Raw genomic sequence first — 19525 nt, forward strand, 5'->3', positions numbered from 1 at the left:
CAATCAGTTTCATGAAGAAAAAAATGGAATGACTGCCCTAGATTTAAAAAAAAAAAAAAAAACCTTAGGAGACAATAATCTAAGAAGTATATAGACCCTGTTCAAACAAATCAACTGTAAATGAATTTTTTTAATCAGGCAGAGAAATTTTAATGTGACTTGGGTTATATAGATGATTCCGATGTATAACAATGATTATGAAAGAAAATCTCATAATTTTAATAGTGGATACTGAGTTATATAGAGGTGAAATGACAGTATCTGGGATTTGCTTTTTTTTTTTTTTAATTATTTTAAGAAAAAAAGTATGATAGACCATAATTTTAATCATTTATATGATTAAGAGATGGGATTAACAATGACCTGTACATGTTAGTATCATAAGAATGTTTTGAAAATAAGCATATGATACTTTAATAAGTGGAAGAAACAACAAAGACATTCCAAAAAGTAAAACAAATCTCTATGTAAATATGATTTTCAACATAGTCTTCTATACTAAGTCAATCAAGTCAGGTAAAGATTTTTATACATTGTCTCCAAGTTTAATTCCCATTTATCTTTCTCAGGAATAATAGATGCCATTGGAATGATAGATGCAGTGAACCAAGAAAGATGAAGCTGTGGTATTAAGAAATAGGGGACCCGGGCCAGAAAGAGAGAAAGGGAATTCTCTTCTCTGCAGACTCTGTTTACCAATTGCAGCAGGCCAGAGGATTGTTAGTCCAGTCTGGAGTGGAAGGACAGAGGGCGTCAGGATGGGAGGGCTCTAGGAATAAAATGGAGCTAACCGATTTCCGATGCATTTGACTTTGTGGAAAATTTCGTTGTTCGGCTATGGAAAGTGTGGGAAGAATTTGTGATAGGTGCATGGAAACTCAGTGAATGAAAAGTAAGATAATTAACTTTGGGGAGAACAAAAGTTGTACATGAAGGGAAACACGGTTATATAGTAGTTTACTACTAATCTCATCAAATAACAATATTATATACATAATTATTACAATTGGGATATAATTACTTTTGAGGTTGGAGGAAAGGAAGTGAGTGATGGTGGTGTGGTGTAAGGAAGCTAAATCTTCAGCTTCCACAGAACAATCAGTAGGTAATACCTTAACTTGATGTTTCAAAGGGTTTCATTATACACCCATTATATATAAGGAGCTGTGGTGGCCCAGTGGTTGAGTGCTCGGCTGCTAATGGAAAGGCCAGTTATTCAAACCCACCACCAGCTCCACAGGAGAAAGATCTGGCAGTCTGCTTCCGTAAAGATTACAACCCTATGGGGCAGTTCTGCTCTGTCCTTTGGGGTTGCCATGAGTTGGAATCAATTCAGTGGCAATGGGTTAGGTTTTTTTTGTTTGTTTGTTTTACAGAAAAAAGAGTTTAAAAACTTTAAAGAATTGCACCTGAGTTTGGAAAGAGGAACTATATTGGACTTTACTCCCTATTTATACTGTTACTTAGATAAAAATAAAAATACTTTTTTATAAAGAGGCTTAATTAAAAGATCCCTCAAGGGATGGTGAAAGTGAACCAAATCTCTTCTCTGCAGATTTTGTTTACCTTTATTGTTTTATTCTTGTGTTTACTTCACATTTGATGCGTTTCCCCTTTCTGTAACTTAAGAATTTGCTTTATGATACTATCAAGTCAGTTATGAAAGTTTAATGGAGAAGGCAGACTTGTAAATTTTATGTATGTTTCTACATTTACATATACAGGATCTTTTGAGAATAGGTTTAGAGGTCTAAAAAGTGAGAAAAACTTTAATTCTTTTGATGAAAATAATTATGGACACTTAAGAGTGAAAAATAAAGTTGTATTTTTTAGCAGTGATGAGACTTTTAAAGATTTTACTTGTGAAATTATTATATTTGCCCACAAGACTTGAAATCTTACCATATTGTCTAGTTTTTAGAAAGGTTTGTTTCTGAAATTCATTTAAACTAGTAAAGACAGCATTTTTATGAGTGAGAAGAAAACTTCTGGAAGTATTTTTTTTATTATTTAATTTTTACCTAGCTTTGCAGTTTGCCTTCTATAATGTTAATTTTTAATAAAATAAGTTTTAATTTGTATCTTGTTTTTGCAGTTTGCTTTCTACAATATGTTCAAAGTATTACTCAATTTTAAAGTTAGTCTCTAAATTATCTTTCCAATATCTTTTCTAGGTTAGATAGAGGAGGACGTTTTCTTAGTGTGAATTGCTGCCTTTGGTAGAACATGTCGTCCATCTTGCCATTCACTCCACCAGTTGTGAAGAGACTGCTGGGATGGAAGAAATCTGCTGGTGGGTCTGGAGGAGCAGGCGGAGGAGAACAGAACGGACAGGAAGAAAAGTGGTGTGAGAAAGCAGTTAAAAGTCTGGTGAAGAAGTTAAAGAAAACAGGACGATTAGATGAGCTTGAGAAAGCCATCACCACTCAAAATTGTAATACTAAATGTGTTACTATACCAAGGTGAGTGTTGTTAGATTATTGGGTTTACAATCAATGATTGTACCGTTGATTGTTACTTAAAGGAATCTGAAGGCAGATTGTTGAATTTTTGTTATTTCTGAGTCACCTGTAAATAGTGATTGTTACAGTTTGACAGCTATTTTTAACCTGTCATATTTATTATTTTTTTTTACTTGTTAAGAGTTGTTTATTATCCATATCATTTTCTTGAGCAGTTGAGAAGTGTTAATCAAGAAAAATAAAATGCTTAGATTTTACTGTTTTATCTTCATTATCTTGTATATGTTACCCTAATTTTTGTGGTTGAATAACATTTGAATAACGATATTCTAAGCTTTTCTACCACTAGTTCAGTAGTAACTAATAGTTTTTTTCTGTTCTTGGTCAAAACTTTTAGTCATTAAGAAGTTAAAAGAGGTTGTAACATTGTGGTAAATTTTATATAGTTTTTATTTGAATTGCGTCATTACGTGCAAAGGGCAGCTGCTTAGATATCGTAGGTATTTGTAGAACTTATCTTGAAAACCTACCTCTTGTATTGGAAGGATCTGTTCCAATAGAGGTAGAAGTTTTATTAGTGTTAACTTACTCATTTACACATAAATACTGTTTTAATAAAGTAGCAGGTGGTTTCTGAGTATGTTTTATTACTTTTTGTGTACATTATAGATTGTTTAGGAGTGTCAAGGAATAGAATTTTCTGAAATGATTGTTTGCAGTGTCATACATGTGGGCTAGCCTATAGCACCTGAAACCATGTGGAACCATTTTACTTGACATGTTTCCAGTGAGCATTGAGAAATACACTCCTGACTCTTGTTGATAGTAGAACCCTGTGACCAGCAGCCTATACTTGGAAATGCTAACAGTAAAATGTTTCCTTCATTTTTTGGTAGGCTATCCATTTATTTTACCTTACTCGTTTCATGTATATCTTAAATAAGTTACTTTTCTTGGTTTATTCTTCTGTTTTACAAATGCCTATTGAGTACCTGCTATGTGTAAGGCACTGTTTCTAGACCTCTGAAGAAACAGTGATGAACACCATCCTGCCCTCATAAGACTGGATATACACAATAAACAAGTGATCAGATAAATATAATTTGAGATGGTAATGAGTGCAGAGAAGACAGCAAGTGGGGTGATACAATAGAGGATAATAGAATAGAAAGCTGCTTTGGAATGGATTGCGATGCTTGAGCTGAGCTCTGAGAAGTAGTAGCTAGCTGAGGGAAGAGTCTTCTAGGCAGAGGGAAGAGCCAGTGTAGACTCTGAGGTGGGAAGGAGCTTATTATACTGGAGTATTTAAGAGGAGCCCAGTGGAGATGGAGTAGTATAAAGTGAGTTCAGAGCTTAAAAAGATCATACAGGGCATTCATTGTAGGGCATTATAGGAGTTTGGATTTTGGCCTACATATAACAGGAAACGATTGAAAAATTTTTAAATGGTGTTGTACTATCACCTATTTATGACTTTCAAAGATCACTGGCTGCTGGACACAAATAGTGGGGAGATGGTGTGTGTGTGTGTGTGTGTGTGTGTGTGTTGTAATAGAATTAGTAGTAGTAGAGTAGATTGGTAGCCCTGGAAGTAGGAAAATTAGTTAGGGAGGCTATTAAAGTAGCCTAAATGAGAGTTGACAGAGGCTGGGACTGGGGTGGTGGATGGTGGCTGTGCTAATAAGTGAAGTGGATCGTTTCAACATGTGTTTTGGAAGTAAAGCTCACAAGGCTTGCTGATGAATTGACTAAGAATAACTTAAACTGTATTTGTTAACTTCTTTGTGTAGTGCCAGGCATTTTAATTCACTGAACATTTATTAAATGCCTACTACATACTTGATATACTCTTCCTTACTGAAGTTAATACATAGTCTTTGCTCTTGTTGCTTACTTGTTAGTGAGGGAGATAAACGAAAACAAATGATAATTTCATAAGGTGTAGTAGTTGTGAAAAAACTTTGCTTACTTTGCTGGCTTATGTTGTTTCCTTCTTGAGGAAAACTGGTGGCTGAGTTGAGTCTGCTTCATCATTGTAAAAGAGGAATTTAGTCACTTGTTTCATCAACAGTGACATTGTGGCATTGAGATGTGGAGGTAGAGGAGGATTGCCAAAGGGCTGAAGCATAGTGGTGCCCTTAGAATGTAAAGTGAGAGGTGGGAAATGGCAGAGATGAGTCTGTATATGGGTAGGTAGTAAGGAATCATAGCTTGTTGTGCTAGGGAGTTCAGACTTTTACCAGAATATGATTGAGTGAGGGTGGAGTCATTGAAAGGTCTTAGGTAAAGAAGAGTCATAAGTTTAATGTTAAGTACAGTGTTCTGGCTGCATTCAGGAAGGTGGTTGTGAGACTGTTGACAGAGAGACATGTTAGTATATTATCTCCCTCATCAAAGAGCTGAGTGATACAGGGAGAGATGGAGCCATGTTTTTGCATAGTTCCATCCAAGGCTGAAATTGCCATTGTAGTGAGGTTATCAACAACACAGGGTCTGAGCCTAGAATCTTGCCATCCTGTTCTCTAAGGAGATACAGTAGGTGATTAAAATGTACAAATGCAGGTACTTAAATATAAATTACTGAGGTAACCTCAGTCATATTTTTTTTCCATATTGCCAGTTCTTCTTTTTATAGCGTCTTGTAGATACTTTATATTCTAGGGCTTTCTACATTATTTAAAAATTTTTTTTTTCTATTCTTTGTTAATGAAAGTGAAATGGTGGTTGTCCATTATCTTGTTTTTCACTATCAAGAGTTCCTTGAAGGTAATTTAGTGTTTCTTATATTGCAAGTTACATAGATTTGTTAATTTGTTATCTGTCAGAAAATTTAAGCTTCTTAAACACTGTAGTTTGGTGCTATATATTTTATAAATTTTCTTTATTTTTAGTAGTAGAACAGTCACATTGTATCAGGTTATTAGTCATTTCTTAACTATGAAATCTTCTCAAATAGAAATTTTAGTTGGAATTCAGTCAACTCTTAGTTATGTAGCATGTAAAGAATAGGGTATGGGGGTGGAAAAGGTCAGTTATAGATAAATCCACACTGTAGTTTAAACAAAACTATTTAAACTGTGATACAAAATGGATTGAATTAAGCTTTTTTAACTTAAAATTGCAAGTAAAATATTAATAAAATACCTTAAGGTATTTATAAAGAAGTTAATGAAAAGCATAAAACATAAATTACTTAATTTTTAAAAATAGCAAATGTTTTAGAATACCTGTTTTACTGACTTTTAACAGTTTTCTCCCCTTTGGCCCCCAGTATTAGAGATGAACTCACCTTAGGGCAGAAGCATAGTCTTGGCTTTTTGTCCCTTCCCCCCCACCACCCCACCCCCAAAGTACTCTGCCTTTATAGCTTTGGTTCTGGAGTTTTGGCGGCTGTAGTTACATGTAAATGCCCCTACTGCGTCCCAGGTGGTAATCCAAAGTAATTTCATGGGTGGAACTTACCTACTGAGCTGCAGTGAGCTGAATAGTTTAAAAAGTTTCAGAGCCTTTCCATCTCAAACATTTTTGAGACTGAGGAATAGGAGACCAGTTGTAAAATCAGAATGGCAGTTGGTATTTAGGTAAAGAATCAGATATAAGAAAAAAAGTTGGCTTTTGATATACATATTACCTCTAATAAAGCAGGGTCGAAACTGCAGTGGGGATGGAGCTTCTGTTGTTGAAAGCAAGGGATGATGGGGTATAAAATGGCAATTTTACAATATTCATTATTTATTCTAAATGTATGAAATGCTTTATCTTTCTCATTGTTAAGAATGCAGAATTTATTGTTTCATTTTCATAAACATAAATTATAACGGCTTTCTTAAGGTGGCCCTTTGACCATGCAGTTACAGTTTTAATCTTTTATATTAAGGAAACAATCAGGAATACACTCAATGATACTTGATGTTGATTTCAGTATTGTTTATAGTAGTCAAGAATTAGAAACAACCAGTCTTAACCATGTTTCCTTAACTCTAATAATAAAAGAAATATAATGAGGTGTGTTGACCCAGTGTCTGCAGCAATGGGCTCAAACATAACAACGATCATAGAAATGGACCAGGCAACTGTTTCATTCTATTATATATAAGGTTGCTACGATACGGGGCCAGCATCTAACCAGCAACAATGACCAACTCATACAGGAATTAAACGAGAATAATGAAAGATAAAATTACAACAAGCTGACTTATAAGCATAAATGCAAATTATAAATAAAATATCAGAAACTAGAATTCCGTGGCTTATTAAAAACATAAACCCCCCCCCCCCCCCAATATGACTAGGTAGCATTTATTGTAGGAATTAAGGGTGATTCAACTCCAGGAAATCTGTTAGTACAAGATACCACATATTCATACTTAGGAAGAACCGTATGATCAGATGGGTCTAGAAAAAGAGTTGAGGAAAATGCACCATTTACTCATGTTTCTGTCCTGTAGGGTCGCTGGGAGTCGGAATCAGCTCAGTGGCAGTAGGTTTTATTCACGTTAGAAAACCAAACCCGCTGCTGTTGAATCGATCCAACTCACAGCGACCCTACAGGACAGAGTAGAATTGCCCTGTAGGGTTTCCAAAGCTGTCATCTTTATGGAAGCAGACTGCCACGTCTTTCTCCTGTGGAGCCACTGGTGGTTTCGGCCCACCAACTGTTAGCAAATTAGAAATGGGAATGTCACACTTAATCTTGAAACTTAGAAAGAATTACACCAAATTGTTAATAGTAGTTAACTATGAATGACCTAAAAAAGAAATCTTATAATTTCCCTAATATTTACATATAAAAGTAGGTTTTTACTTTTATAGCCAGCATAATCAGATGTCTAAGAAGGACTTTTGAGTAATGCTTGCCTTCACTTTTTTAGCCTTTGAAGTCAACTTTTTTGTTAAAGGGCGATTCTGTTTTTATTTGGTTAGCATTCATTGGGTTTTAAAAAATATATATTTATGACTATTTTTGCCTTCATAATGTATGTTGCTTAAAAACATAAAGTAGTATGTGTACATGATTCAAAAATCGACCACAGATTAAACAAAGAATAGATCTCCTTCCCACCTCTGTTGTCTCATCACCCAATCTCCCTTTCCAGATAAAATTATATTGCTAGTGTCTTATGTATCCTTCCAGGATATTGTTTGTTCTTAATGTTGTCATTGACATTTCGGTTTCGTTTTGCATCTTCCAAACGTTTAAACATCAGATGGTCTACTTTTATTTCTAGTTTCATGTTCAACCCCTGTTATTTTTCTGGATAACTCAGGAACAGCTAAAGAGAAGTTCTCTTAAGCACAAACTGTGGTATTCTTCAACTCTTCTTAAATTAGTTCCCTTTCATTATTTCAGAAGGCTGTTCTTATTTTCTCTCCCTTTCATTCATACATAGACATAGGGGTGTGTGTGAGAGACAGAGAGAGATGATATGTGTGGAGTACTGTGATGGAGGCAACTGTGAACTGGAGATTTGATAACCTGGTTTTGAGTCAGCTTCTTCTATACTGATGAATGCAGGTCCTGCAGAATGTGACTACTTTTTATTATTTCCTCATCTGTAAAAGGGGGTGGTGCTATCTGAGTACCTTCATGTTCAGGTGATTCATAACCTCTGAAGCGCTATAGCCATGAGTATGATTTATATCAAATGTTTGCAGATTATTTCAGGTCTTCATTTTCTTTCCACTTTTTTAAGAGAATTCATATTAAATTGCACCACCTCTGCTTAGAAAAAAGTTTCTGCCAGGCAAAGTATGTATCTATGTGTATAATTTATTTTTGTTGTTAAGAAAATACACGGCAGAACATAAACCAGTTCAATTCCTACATGTACAATTCAGTGACATTAATTAGATTCTAAAAGTTGTGCAGCCATTCTCACCTTCCTTTTCTGAGTTGTTCCTCCCCCGTTAACGTAAACTCACTGCCCTTTAAGTGTCCTATCTAATCTTTTGAGTTGCTGCTGTCAATTTGATCCCATATAGGTCATCTTAAAAGAGCACAATGCTCAACGCAGACATTCTTTATTAGTTAAGCTAAACTATAGTTTGGTCTTAAGACTTCAGGGGATATTTTTGGTTTAAGGTTTAAAGATATTACCTGAGGGCAGTAGTTTCAGAAATTGGATTCATCTATCCTTCATGGCTTCAGTAAGTCTGGATTTCCCCCCTTTTGATCAGGATTCTTTTATAGACTCTTTGATCAAAATGTTCGGTAATGGTAGCCAGGCGCTACCCAGTTCTTCTGGTCTCATGGCAAGGAGGGGGAGTTGTTTATGAAGACGGTTAATCACGCATACCGTTTCCTCCTGTTCCTGACCTTCCTTCTTTCTCTGTTGCCTCAGGCAAATAGAGACCAATTGTTGTACCTTGGATGGCTGCTTTGGGCAACACTTTTAATGCATAATTTAGTTTATTTGAATGTATAACATTTGTTTATAAAGTCAGAGCAATCAAACTTTTTCTAAATACAAATTAAAACTTTGAGGTTATGGGTAATAGTTATCTTTTATCAGCCTCAGCATCCTCTTTGTCATTTTCTCCTTTCATTTTATAGCATCAAGAAAACCCTCGTTCATGAGATAAAATAGTTGAAATTGATAGCAGGTTTTAAACAACTTATCTTGCAATTTGGGTATACTTTTCAAAACAGAAGGAACGGTAATTTTTCTTGTTTGCCTGAAACGGCGTAAGAGTATAAACGTGTGTTGGTAGTCTTCTGCCTTTAAAATTTGGTAGGTAACATTTGAATATGTGTTCTCTTTTTAAGTTGGGAAAGCACTTCTCATGGGGTCTAGGGTCCTGTGAAACAGTTTGTAAAGACATTATGCTAGACCTTTAACCTTTAACATTTCTAATGCCTACATTTACCGTTAGATTTGAGTGGGTTTCTGCTCCAGGGCCCGGTGTTTAAAGCCTCTTTTTGAGTATGTGATACATTCTTACATAGGACATGTTTATCATTTACCTTAACAGGGAAAGCACCTACCCGCAGTAGGACTTTTGCCCCTTTATAAAATTACTGAATTACACTCAGAATAAGTCTCTATAATTTTAGCATTCAACACCTGATGCAATAGGTAAAATCCCCTGTTGTTCCTGTTCTTGTCCTGTTAAATCAGTGTATTGGCATTAGGGAAGAGAATCAATTTAGTCAAAGTTATAGGCATTAAAAAAAATTACAACCGTATTTTGTTTTACTAGCATCCTTGGTCTATTTCCAACCTTATCTGGAGCTTTCCAGCTTGCCCAGACCATTCCTGTGTGTGACTTAACCACATCCAGGGAATATAATTATTGGGGTAACATTTAAGCACACTAATTGCTCCCTCCCTTACTTGTATTAGAGTGTTTCCAGGCCTGTGTGGTCCCCGTTGGCAGACAAGTAAATGTACCATCATCTAAGGAATGTGAATTACTATCACACCTGAATGTAGAGATGTAAAATAATAACAAAGCACCAGTTTAGGATATCTGATGATCTTGCTTTAATTCTTCTCTTGTAATTGGGCGAAAATGACTAGGTCTCACGTCCCTTATGCTCTGTTCTTTTTATTCCCACCTCCCACCCCCCACCCCACCTTTTTGAATTTGGATATTTTCTATTGACCTGTCTTTGAGTTTACCGATCCTGTTTTCTACTGTAATTAGTCTGCTATTAAACCCATTCAGTAAATTCTTAATTTCAAATGCTGTATTTTTCAGTTTTAGTATGCTTCTTTGGTATTGTAAATTCCCAGTCTCTGTTGAAATTCTTCATCTTTTTGTCTATCTTGTCTATTTTCCTGAATTTTCTTTAATATATTTATAATAGTTATTTTAAAATCTCAATCTGCCAACTCCCATATCTGGTTTTAGTCTGCTTCTATTATATTTGGTTCATTCTCTTGATTATCACTCACATGTTTCATAACATTTGATTTTATGCCATGTATTGCATAGAAGCATGCATTGTGCACATATTGTAGAACTGTAACTGCTGAAAATCATGTTTTCTCCAAAGAGTATTTGACTGTTACCATTTCAGGTAGATAGTGCAAGAGGCTGGCTGATCTCTTCAGTCTAATCCGGTTGAACTTGATTGAAGCTGGGTTACCTTTCTAATTTGATATAGCCTACCATTGGTAGAATTCTTGCCTTCCATAATGTGAAATACAGGAGACCTGGGTTTGATTCCTGGTCAGTGCACCTCATGTGCAGCCACCACTTGTCAGTGGAGATTTGTTGTTACCATGACGCTGAGCAGATTTCAGCAGCACTTCCAGACTAGGAAGAAAGGCCTGGCGATCTAATTCAGAAAATCAGTTGATAAAAATTATGGATCACAATGGTGTGACTCCCAACCAATTGTGGTGATGTTGCAGGACCGGGCAGCACTTGTTCAGTTGTGCGTGGAGTTGCCATTAGTGAGGAGCCAATGTAACAGCAGCTAACTAACTAACCAACCAACCAACCATTGGCTCAAACTTTTTCCTTGGACTGGGGTCTCCTGCGATTTTGATTGAAAACCTGGCAGAATTTTGTCACTTCATCCCTCAAACATGGTAGTTTACGTCTGGCTCCTTATCTTCCCTTTGCATGCGACTTCAAAATCTGGCAGACATCGTAAGGGGAGAGACTGGTGTGATTATCAAAAGTTCTACTGTGTCCTTTCCTCCAGAGTCCCTCTTCCTAGGCCAAGCCTTATCCCTGCACCTTAAAAAAAAAAAAAAAAAAAATCCATGGCTGAGAAGTGGATTGCAACTGCTGGCAGCCCCATGTGTTACAGAGTAGAACTGCTCCATAGGGTTTTCTTGGCTGTAATCTTTGTGGAAGCAGATCACCAGGCCTTTCATGGCACTGCTAGATGGGTTCAACTCGCCCACCTTTAGGGTTAGTAGTCGAGCGCAGATCATTTGTATCATCCAGGGACCAATCCTTGAGCCTAGAATATGCACACGACCCTAGGGAGGAAATGACAGGCAGTTAGTTGTCACTTCACCTAGAAAGTGTTCTTTCTTTGGAATTTTAATTCATCTGGATCTCATTACTATGATGGCTCTCCATTGTCTCCAAATATGTTTTTTTTTTTTTTCCTAGTTGTTGTAACAGGAACATTGGCTTGCTGTGTGACCTATTTATAATCTTACCTGGAAGTGAATTGTAACAGGATGTTAAAATATAAACTCTTGTGGTTTACTTAGAGACTCCAACTCTGAGAACAACAGATTCCAAGTAACCTCCATTCAGAATTGAGGTGCTCCATGTCAGGACTAGCAGAAAGGATGACCTGAGACAAGTATTGCAACAATTAACTTGTCATTCATCTCTGTTGTTAGGTGCCATCAGGTTGATTCCAACTCATAGCGACCCTGTGTGCAACAGAACCGAACACTGCCTGGTCCTGGGCCATCCTCACAATCGTTGTTATGTTTGTTTTGAGTCCTGTGGAAGTACAAGAGTTCATGAAAGGGATCCAGTTATGAGAACTTCTTTGGAGAAAGTAGTATATGCTATGGCATTTCCCATTTCCTTAATCCAAATTAAGGCGTTTTCGGAGAACAACTCAGTTTGACATGTGCCTGCTGAGGTTTGGGGGATAAATAGACTGGTACCTGGCTTCCACTTGAAAAAGTCTAAAAAGTGAGAGGCCAGCAGGAGCTGTCCCTCTTGTCAGCAGAATGAAGAAAGGGCACAATTGGAATGACCTGCACATTAAAAGTTTGATGGGTCAAAGATGCAAGAATTTTCCATGGGCCAAGTATACATTAGTAAGGTAGTTGAGGTTGCATTACCTCGAAAGGGTCAAGAGGGTCAATTTGGAGGGGCAAAGTGACCCAGCGAACCAGCGAGAGAAATTCTGCATCTAACCTACACGGGGCTCGACCACCACATGACTCATGTCAGATTGCAGTCGGGTCAGCCACAGAAGATGGTGCCCTCTTCCTCTGAAACCGTCTCTTCCTTCCTGCAATCCCAGAACCTGGAGGGGCCTTAAAAATAATGGCTAGAAAGTCCTGGAGGAAGTAGTGTGAGGAAGTAAAATTAAATGAGAGAATAAAGTTTTGATTTAGGTCAGGCTGAATTTTTAATTTCTGAGGACATTTATTGTTAATATATCTGGGAATGACTGGAAAAATCATGGGATCTTTTTAAGATTTTCTGCCGAAAGGGAGAAAGAAGTTTGACGAGAGCTTTGAGGGCAGTGACTGGGGAGAGGAGGGAGGCTCTTTTCTAATTATATTTTTACTGAGTCCCACTTGCTAGACTGCATCCTTCTTATGAAAAGTTAGGGTTCCAAATTTAGTGGTTACTGGGGGCAGGAGGCATATAGGAATAATGGAGAAATAGTACATGCACCTGTATGAAATATGAACCGTTTAAAAAAAAAGTAAGACTTTTTCTAAACAAAAAATATTTGACTATGATACCTGTTAAATTATCCAACGATGCTTTATTTTGAGAGACTATTTTATTGATAAATAGAGTTTTCTTTTATTACTATCATCTTTTTCCCCCCCGGAAATGTTAGATTCATGTTTATTCTCCAAATCTAATAATTACTTCTAGCTCTGCTTTTGGGTTATTACAGGGAGCATTGTGAAATGCTAGTCATGAGGCTATGATAATACTTAAATTAGAACTGAAATATGTAAGGAGATTTCTGGTAACTCACCTCGGCCTTTTTCCGTTTATAAACTTTGCTTAAGTTCGTGGCTTTCTGTGTATGTAAGAGAGTATAATTTCTCCCTAGTTTCTTGGTTTATCCCAAGTTTGCTGGGCCACTGAGAAGTGGGAGAAGGAAGATTAGATTTGTGGTAAGGAAGGTGTGAAAGTCCAGAATTAGATATTGAACAAAAATTTATAATGAAAAATTATTTAAGCAACTTAATTATCCCCCATAGTTTTTTGTATGATAGCTTACATAATTTGCATTAACAGGAATAAATAGTACATTGGTCTATGTACATTAACTAAACATCTTAACCTCTACATGTGAAAGCCATTTGTCAGCTTCAGAGTGCTATACAGATGTTAGCTGATTTTTATATTGTGGGATGCTAATTTGAAAAAATCATCAGATCATAAAAATCATTTCTTTATAGCCACCTTTAAGCATTACAAAAAATATATAGAATTTAGAAAGTTGAGTTCTTAAAGGACTCCATTCAGACAATTGACAATTCTCGTTTTATGTATATTCCACGTTTTTATGTGTTAAATTTAAAAGATTGGAGTGACATATATTTATGTTTTCTGTTAGGATTTATTTTGTCATTTATGACACTTTTTTAAAAATGTTCGTGCATTCCTTCTAGCTATAGAAAATATATGAAAATAAATTTAGAAAATCCATCAGCTGTATTATTAAATGTTCTTGAGCCATATTTAGTGTTAGCTTTATTTTTTTAAGTGAAAGGTTTCTGCTTTTAGAAGGACTTGAAATACTCCATTTTTAGATTGATATTTAAAATTTTTCCATGGTCGGGACTATTTTACGTACCTGGGAGATATTTTATTACTTTTCAAGGGCAGGATCTCAAAGCAGGGCTTTCAACATAGCATTGGAGGTAGAGGTGAAAAATGATGAGGAAGCTTTCTCAGTCGTCATCCAGTTCTCTCTACATGTAAGAAGGACTGCACCAAACCAAGGAAGAGTAAGAGTATCAAGAACTCAGACTATAGAAATTCTCTGGGTTCCCTCTATTTTAATTTGGGGTAATTTTACCAATTTCAAGGAGACCCAGTGGCACAGTCGTTAAGCACTTGGCTGCTAACCTATAGGTTGGTGGTTTGAACTCACCAACTGCTGTGTGGGAGAAAGATATGGCTGTCTGCTTCTGTAAAGATTATAGCCTGGAAATCCTATGGGGCAGTTCTACTCTGTCGTATAGGGCTGCTATGAGTCACAATCGACAGTAATGAGTTACCAATTTACTTGTCCAATGAAATTTTTTTCCCTGTGAACATGACTCTTAATGTGAAATCTTTAATTTTTATAATTAAGCACATCCTGTAAATGTTTTCGGTATCTGGGATACCCTATTGAAGTTAATTGTTTTAATTTTGACTTACTGTGTTTTGTTGGAGCCCTGATGGTGCTGTGATTAAGAGCTGCTAGCCAAAATGTTGGTGTTTCGAATCCACCAGCTGCTCCTTGGAAACCCTATGGGGGCAGTTCTACCCTGTCCTATAGGATTGCTATGAATCAGAATCGACTAGAAGGCAATAGGTTTTATGTTTCAATACTCCTTTCTTTTTAGTAACTATGTGAGGCAGCACGGTGTTAGTAATTAAGAATGCAGCCATCGTCCCTGCCGTTTGCTAGTTGTATGACCTTTGGCATGTTACTTTATATCTGCATCTTCATTACCTCATTGTCAAATGGGGATAACAATACCTACTTCTTGGAAGTTGTTGGAGGATTAAGTGATTTAATGTTTGTAAAGGCTTAGTATTATGCCTCGTACATAAGTGTTTAATAAGTGTGAACCACATAGCTGTAGGTCCCTAAATGGGCAGTTTGCATTTGACTTAACCAAAATGTTCGTGTTTCAAACCTACCCAGCGGCGCTGCAGAAGAAAGATCTGATGGTCCGCTTCTGTAAAGATTACAGCCAAGAAAACCCTGTGGAGCATTTCCACCTTGTGACACATGGGGTCACCATGAGTCAGAACTGACTTGTTGGCAGTGAGTTGGGGTTTTTGTTTTTTTTTTTTGGTATATAGCTATAACACTCATATCTAGAGAGAAGAAAGCTCAGTATTTTTTTCACCAGTATTTTCTTCTTTACCTGCATTTTTTGAAAAGTTCGTTTTGAAGAAGTAACATTGTGGATGATACCCAGAACCCAGTGATGATTCCAATAGTCAGCAGTATTTCTAAGCACAGTTGTTAGATGTAGGTTGTGCCTGAAATTCTTTGTCCTTTCTGTAGGTAAAGGATATTTTCGCTGTGATTCTTATTATCTGAGAAATTAAAGATTGATTGGAAAAATGAAATATAAAGGAACTAAGTTAAATAACCGTAAAGTAAACAATAAAGATGAGAGTTGTGAGAAGGCACGAACAAGGTAAATGAATGCTGTAGGTGTAAGTGGCTTGTTGGGTTTAGAACTGGAATGATCTGGAAAACTTTTTCTAGCTTATTTTGCAAATTTTGAACAAAATTATTCAACTGTATCATTTAGCAAATTGCTTCTTATCAATTGGGAACAGAACACATTCAAGTAAATACTGTATTTTAACACAAATAATGTGCACCTTCTATGTTTTCCATCCACGCTCTCTCCCCCAAGGTATTTTTGTAAGCACCCCTTTGTTAAAAAAATTAGCATAACGTACTTATGAAAATACCATGGGGGGTGGGAGGACGAAGTTGGCTAACGTAGAAGGTGTGCATTATTTGCATAAAAATACAGTACTGGTCAAATAAACCAAAAAGTACAGTGGTTCTAAAAATTCATACCCCAGTGACTTTTTCACATACGTTTGTGGCTTGATATATGAATTTTTTAACTAACTCTCTACTTGACCTGCCCTGTTTTTTTTTTTTTTTTCTTTTAACCTTGAATTTACATTTTAAAACAAAAGTTGTGGGGAGGGAACATGGAGAGGTGATGGTTAAGCATTTGGATTTTAGAAGATACATCCTCACATACTCATTTTTTAAATTGCTAGGATTTTCATCCTTAGTTACCAAAAAATGTTGACTAGCCCAATAACAAAGTTAGTTATAATGTAGATCCCTGTACACTTATTTCTTTTCTTGTCCCTGTGTATATAGGGTAAAAGGTAAGCTGAAGCTGTCCTTAACGAGGCCATTCTAAAGGGAGATGTTGCAAAGTAGCATCTACAATGGGATCATCGCTTTACTTATAATCTTATTTAAATCTGGGTTACAACATTAGGGTAGATAGGGATAGTTTAGATTCTGCATGCCAAGCAACTGGTACTACTTATAATGTACAAGGCTTTTGCTTTTGTCCAGCCAGCAGTCACTCATAAAATGACTGAAAGAATGTGGTAAAAATAGCTGCTATTGGACTAACCCTTGCACAGATGATAACTATAAACTCTAGATCAAAAAACAGAAATAAATAAAATCATCTACCTGAAGAAACTGGAGTGGAATCAACCTTTTCAAAAGGGAATGGTAATGGGTGAGTTCCTACTTTTTTTTAAGACTTTTTACCTGAAGACATTCTGCTTGACATCTTGCTAAGCAGCTAATATTTGGGTAGAAACTTACTGTCTTATTCCCTTGAGGTACCAGAAGAGAAAACTTGGGATAACAACAGAGCCTGGAAAGAGAGAAGGGAAATACTGAAACAGAGATAGTCACAGAGAAGGAGCCACAGATTTTGTTATATAAACTCTGCTCAGATATCTAGCTGGCCCTTGAACAACACATGCACGGGGCAAAGTTCAAGCAGCACAGCTAAGGTTAAAAGAATAAATAGAAGTTTCTTCTGCTACCCTTCACAGGATGACAGTTTGGAGTTTGCGTCCAGCCAAGTTAACTGCTTGTTTAAATTTAAACAAAAACACTCTTTGGAGGAATATAACAGAATCCAAGGTCTCTACAATATATCTGTCACTCTTGATGTCTAGGATGCAAAGCCAAATAAAGAAACAGTAAATCATAAACGATACCCAAGAGACAAGACAATTAATGGAGATTGATTGCAAGTTGAAGCAAATATCAAAAATTTTAACAAGGATTTTTAAGCAGCATATTAGAAACATGCTCTAGGGCATAAAGAAAAATATGCATGTAATGAAGGAAAAGATGGAAATCTTGGAAGAGAAATAAACTTATAAAAAAGGAACCATGCAGAAATTCTAGGTGTCATATCAGAAGTAAAAAAAAATTCACTGAGCCAGTAAACTTGAAGATACCTGTGCCTGTTGCAGTTGAGTTCATTCTGACTCACAGTGACCCTGTAGGACAGAGTAGAACTGCCCCACAGGGTTTCCAAGGCTGTAAATCTTTATAGAAGCAGACTGCCGCATCATTCTCCTGCGGAATGGCTGGTGAGTTCGAACGGCCAACCTTTTGGTTAGCAGCCGAGCCTGAAGATGGTTAGCAGCCGAGCCTGAAGATAGACCAATAGAAATTATTCACCCTGTGATATATAGAGAGAAGAAGATAAAAATAAATGATGAATGAAGCGTCATTGTTACGGGTTGAATTGTGTTCCCCCCCAAAATGTGTGTCAACTTGGCTAGTCCATGAGGCCCAGTATTGTGTGACTGCCCACCATTTTGTCACCTGATGTGATTTTCCTATGTGTTGTAAATCATACCTTTGTGAAGTTAATGATGTGGGATTAGTGGCAGTTATGTTAATGAGGAAGAACTCAATCTACAAGATTAGGTTGTGTTTTAAATCAGTCTCTTTTGAGATACAAAAGAGAAGTGAGCAGAGAGATGGGAGACCTCATAACACCAAGAAGGCAACACTCCAAACAGAGCGAGTCCTTTGAACTGGAGGTCCCTGCACTGAGAAGCTCCTAGCCCAGGGGAAGATTGATGACAAGCAAGGACCTCCCCCTAGAACTGACAGAGAGCCTTCGCCTAGAGCTGACACCTAGAGTTCAGACTTCTAGGCTCCTAAATTGTGAGAGAATAAACTTAAACGTTTGTTAAAGCCATCCACTTGTGCCATTTCTGTTAATAACAGCACTAGATAACTAAAGGCAGTCATTGATCTGTGGAGCAACATAAAATGGTCTAACATACATATGGTTGTAGTCCCAGAAGGAAAGGAAGAGAAAAAATACTAAAGAAAATAATAGCCAAAAGTTTCCAACCATGATGAAGTCATACATTTATAGGTTATAGGAGTTAGCCTCAGTGTTGTGGTCATCCTGCTGCAGAGGTTAGACAGACTCCCATCCAAAACTTGGTTTTAATGTGAGACTAAGGACACCACACATTCCCCAAGAGTGTATGAAAAGATTTTTTACTCATGATAAGGCTTTCTAGGGAGACCAGGTTAAGCTCCCAAGGTTGTTCAAAAATGAGAAAGCAGGAAAAGGAGATTAATTAGGGGTTTTATGGTGCTTAGGGGCTGGGGCTGGGGTGAGGGTTCCTGTGCTTATTATGTTCCAAGGCTTATCTGGTTTGAAATTCCCACCAGCACCAGAGGAGAGAGCAACTGAGATTTCAGGCAGCATGCCCTGATTTGAAGCAGAAAGGAAAAGGGGAATGGTGGGATTTGAAAGCTGTTGACAGTCAGTTGTCAAAAATGAGATCAGATTCTTTATTACACTCACACAGGATAAATCAAAAGAAAACTGCACCTGGATGCATTGTAGTCAAACTGATGGAAGGAAGTCTTGAAAACAGCTAGTGGAAGGATGGCACATTACATAAGGAGGATAATAATGTGAATGATAGGTGACTTCTTGTCAGCAGTAGGGGACCAGAAGATTACAGAATGACATGTCAGCTCGTATCTTCAATTCATTATTTTAGTGGAGGGCCTAGCTAGTGCAGTGAGTCAGGAGAAAGAAAAGGCATAAAAATCTGAAAGAATGGATTGAAATTCTTTTTGTAGATGACAGTATTTATGTGGGGAAATCTTAAGGAATCTACAAAAAGAGCCAGTAGAGCTAATGGGTAAGTTTAGCAAGGTTAACATACGTGTGCTGAAGTGTCTAGGTTTGAAGTGTCTGTAAGTGAAGTTTTAAATGCACAGTGAATCCTTTGAGAGCTGAAACTCGATGAGACCGCCTTGTTTTTCTGGGTCTCAAACGTTTTTCAGTTTTGGCAGAGTGCAGTTTTACCACTTTTCCATCGCTTGTTTTAGTGGCAAATATTTGAGTTTTCCTTCTCTGACAGGTTTCTACCTTACACAGCTTTCACAGCATCAAAAATAAAATGGATTGATGGATGCATATATGATAGAGCAAATAAAGTAGGAAAGTTAATTCTAGAATCTAGCTGATGAGTAAATGGATGCTTACTTTACAGCTCTTTTAACTTTAATGGATGTTTGAAAATGTTGTAATGCAAAAAAGGGAAGGGGATGGAATGCCTGTGCCGAGAAGTTGGAATAAATACATAGAAATAGTGGAAAT

The 19525-nt window shown here is 36.8% G+C and overlaps 1 protein-coding gene across 4 annotated transcripts in view; it reads left to right on the top strand.

The window, feature by feature from the left end:
* The window catches only part of SMAD2 (SMAD family member 2), an 85642-nt gene that overhangs the window by 31023 nt on the left and 35094 nt on the right, over window positions 1–19525 (top strand). For all 4 annotated transcript variants that reach the window (XM_064294551.1, XM_064294553.1, XM_064294552.1 and 1 more), the window contains exon 2: window positions 2175–2462. In XM_064294551.1, the coding sequence (XP_064150621.1) occupies window positions 2227–2462 (236 nt within the window). In that variant the 5' untranslated portion in view covers window positions 2175–2226. The remainder of the gene's footprint in view (window positions 1–2174; window positions 2463–19525) is intronic.

The sequence above is a fragment of the Loxodonta africana genome, chromosome 11 (genome assembly GCF_030014295.1).
Source record: "Loxodonta africana isolate mLoxAfr1 chromosome 11, mLoxAfr1.hap2, whole genome shotgun sequence".
Lineage (NCBI taxonomy): Eukaryota > Metazoa > Chordata > Mammalia > Proboscidea > Elephantidae > Loxodonta > Loxodonta africana.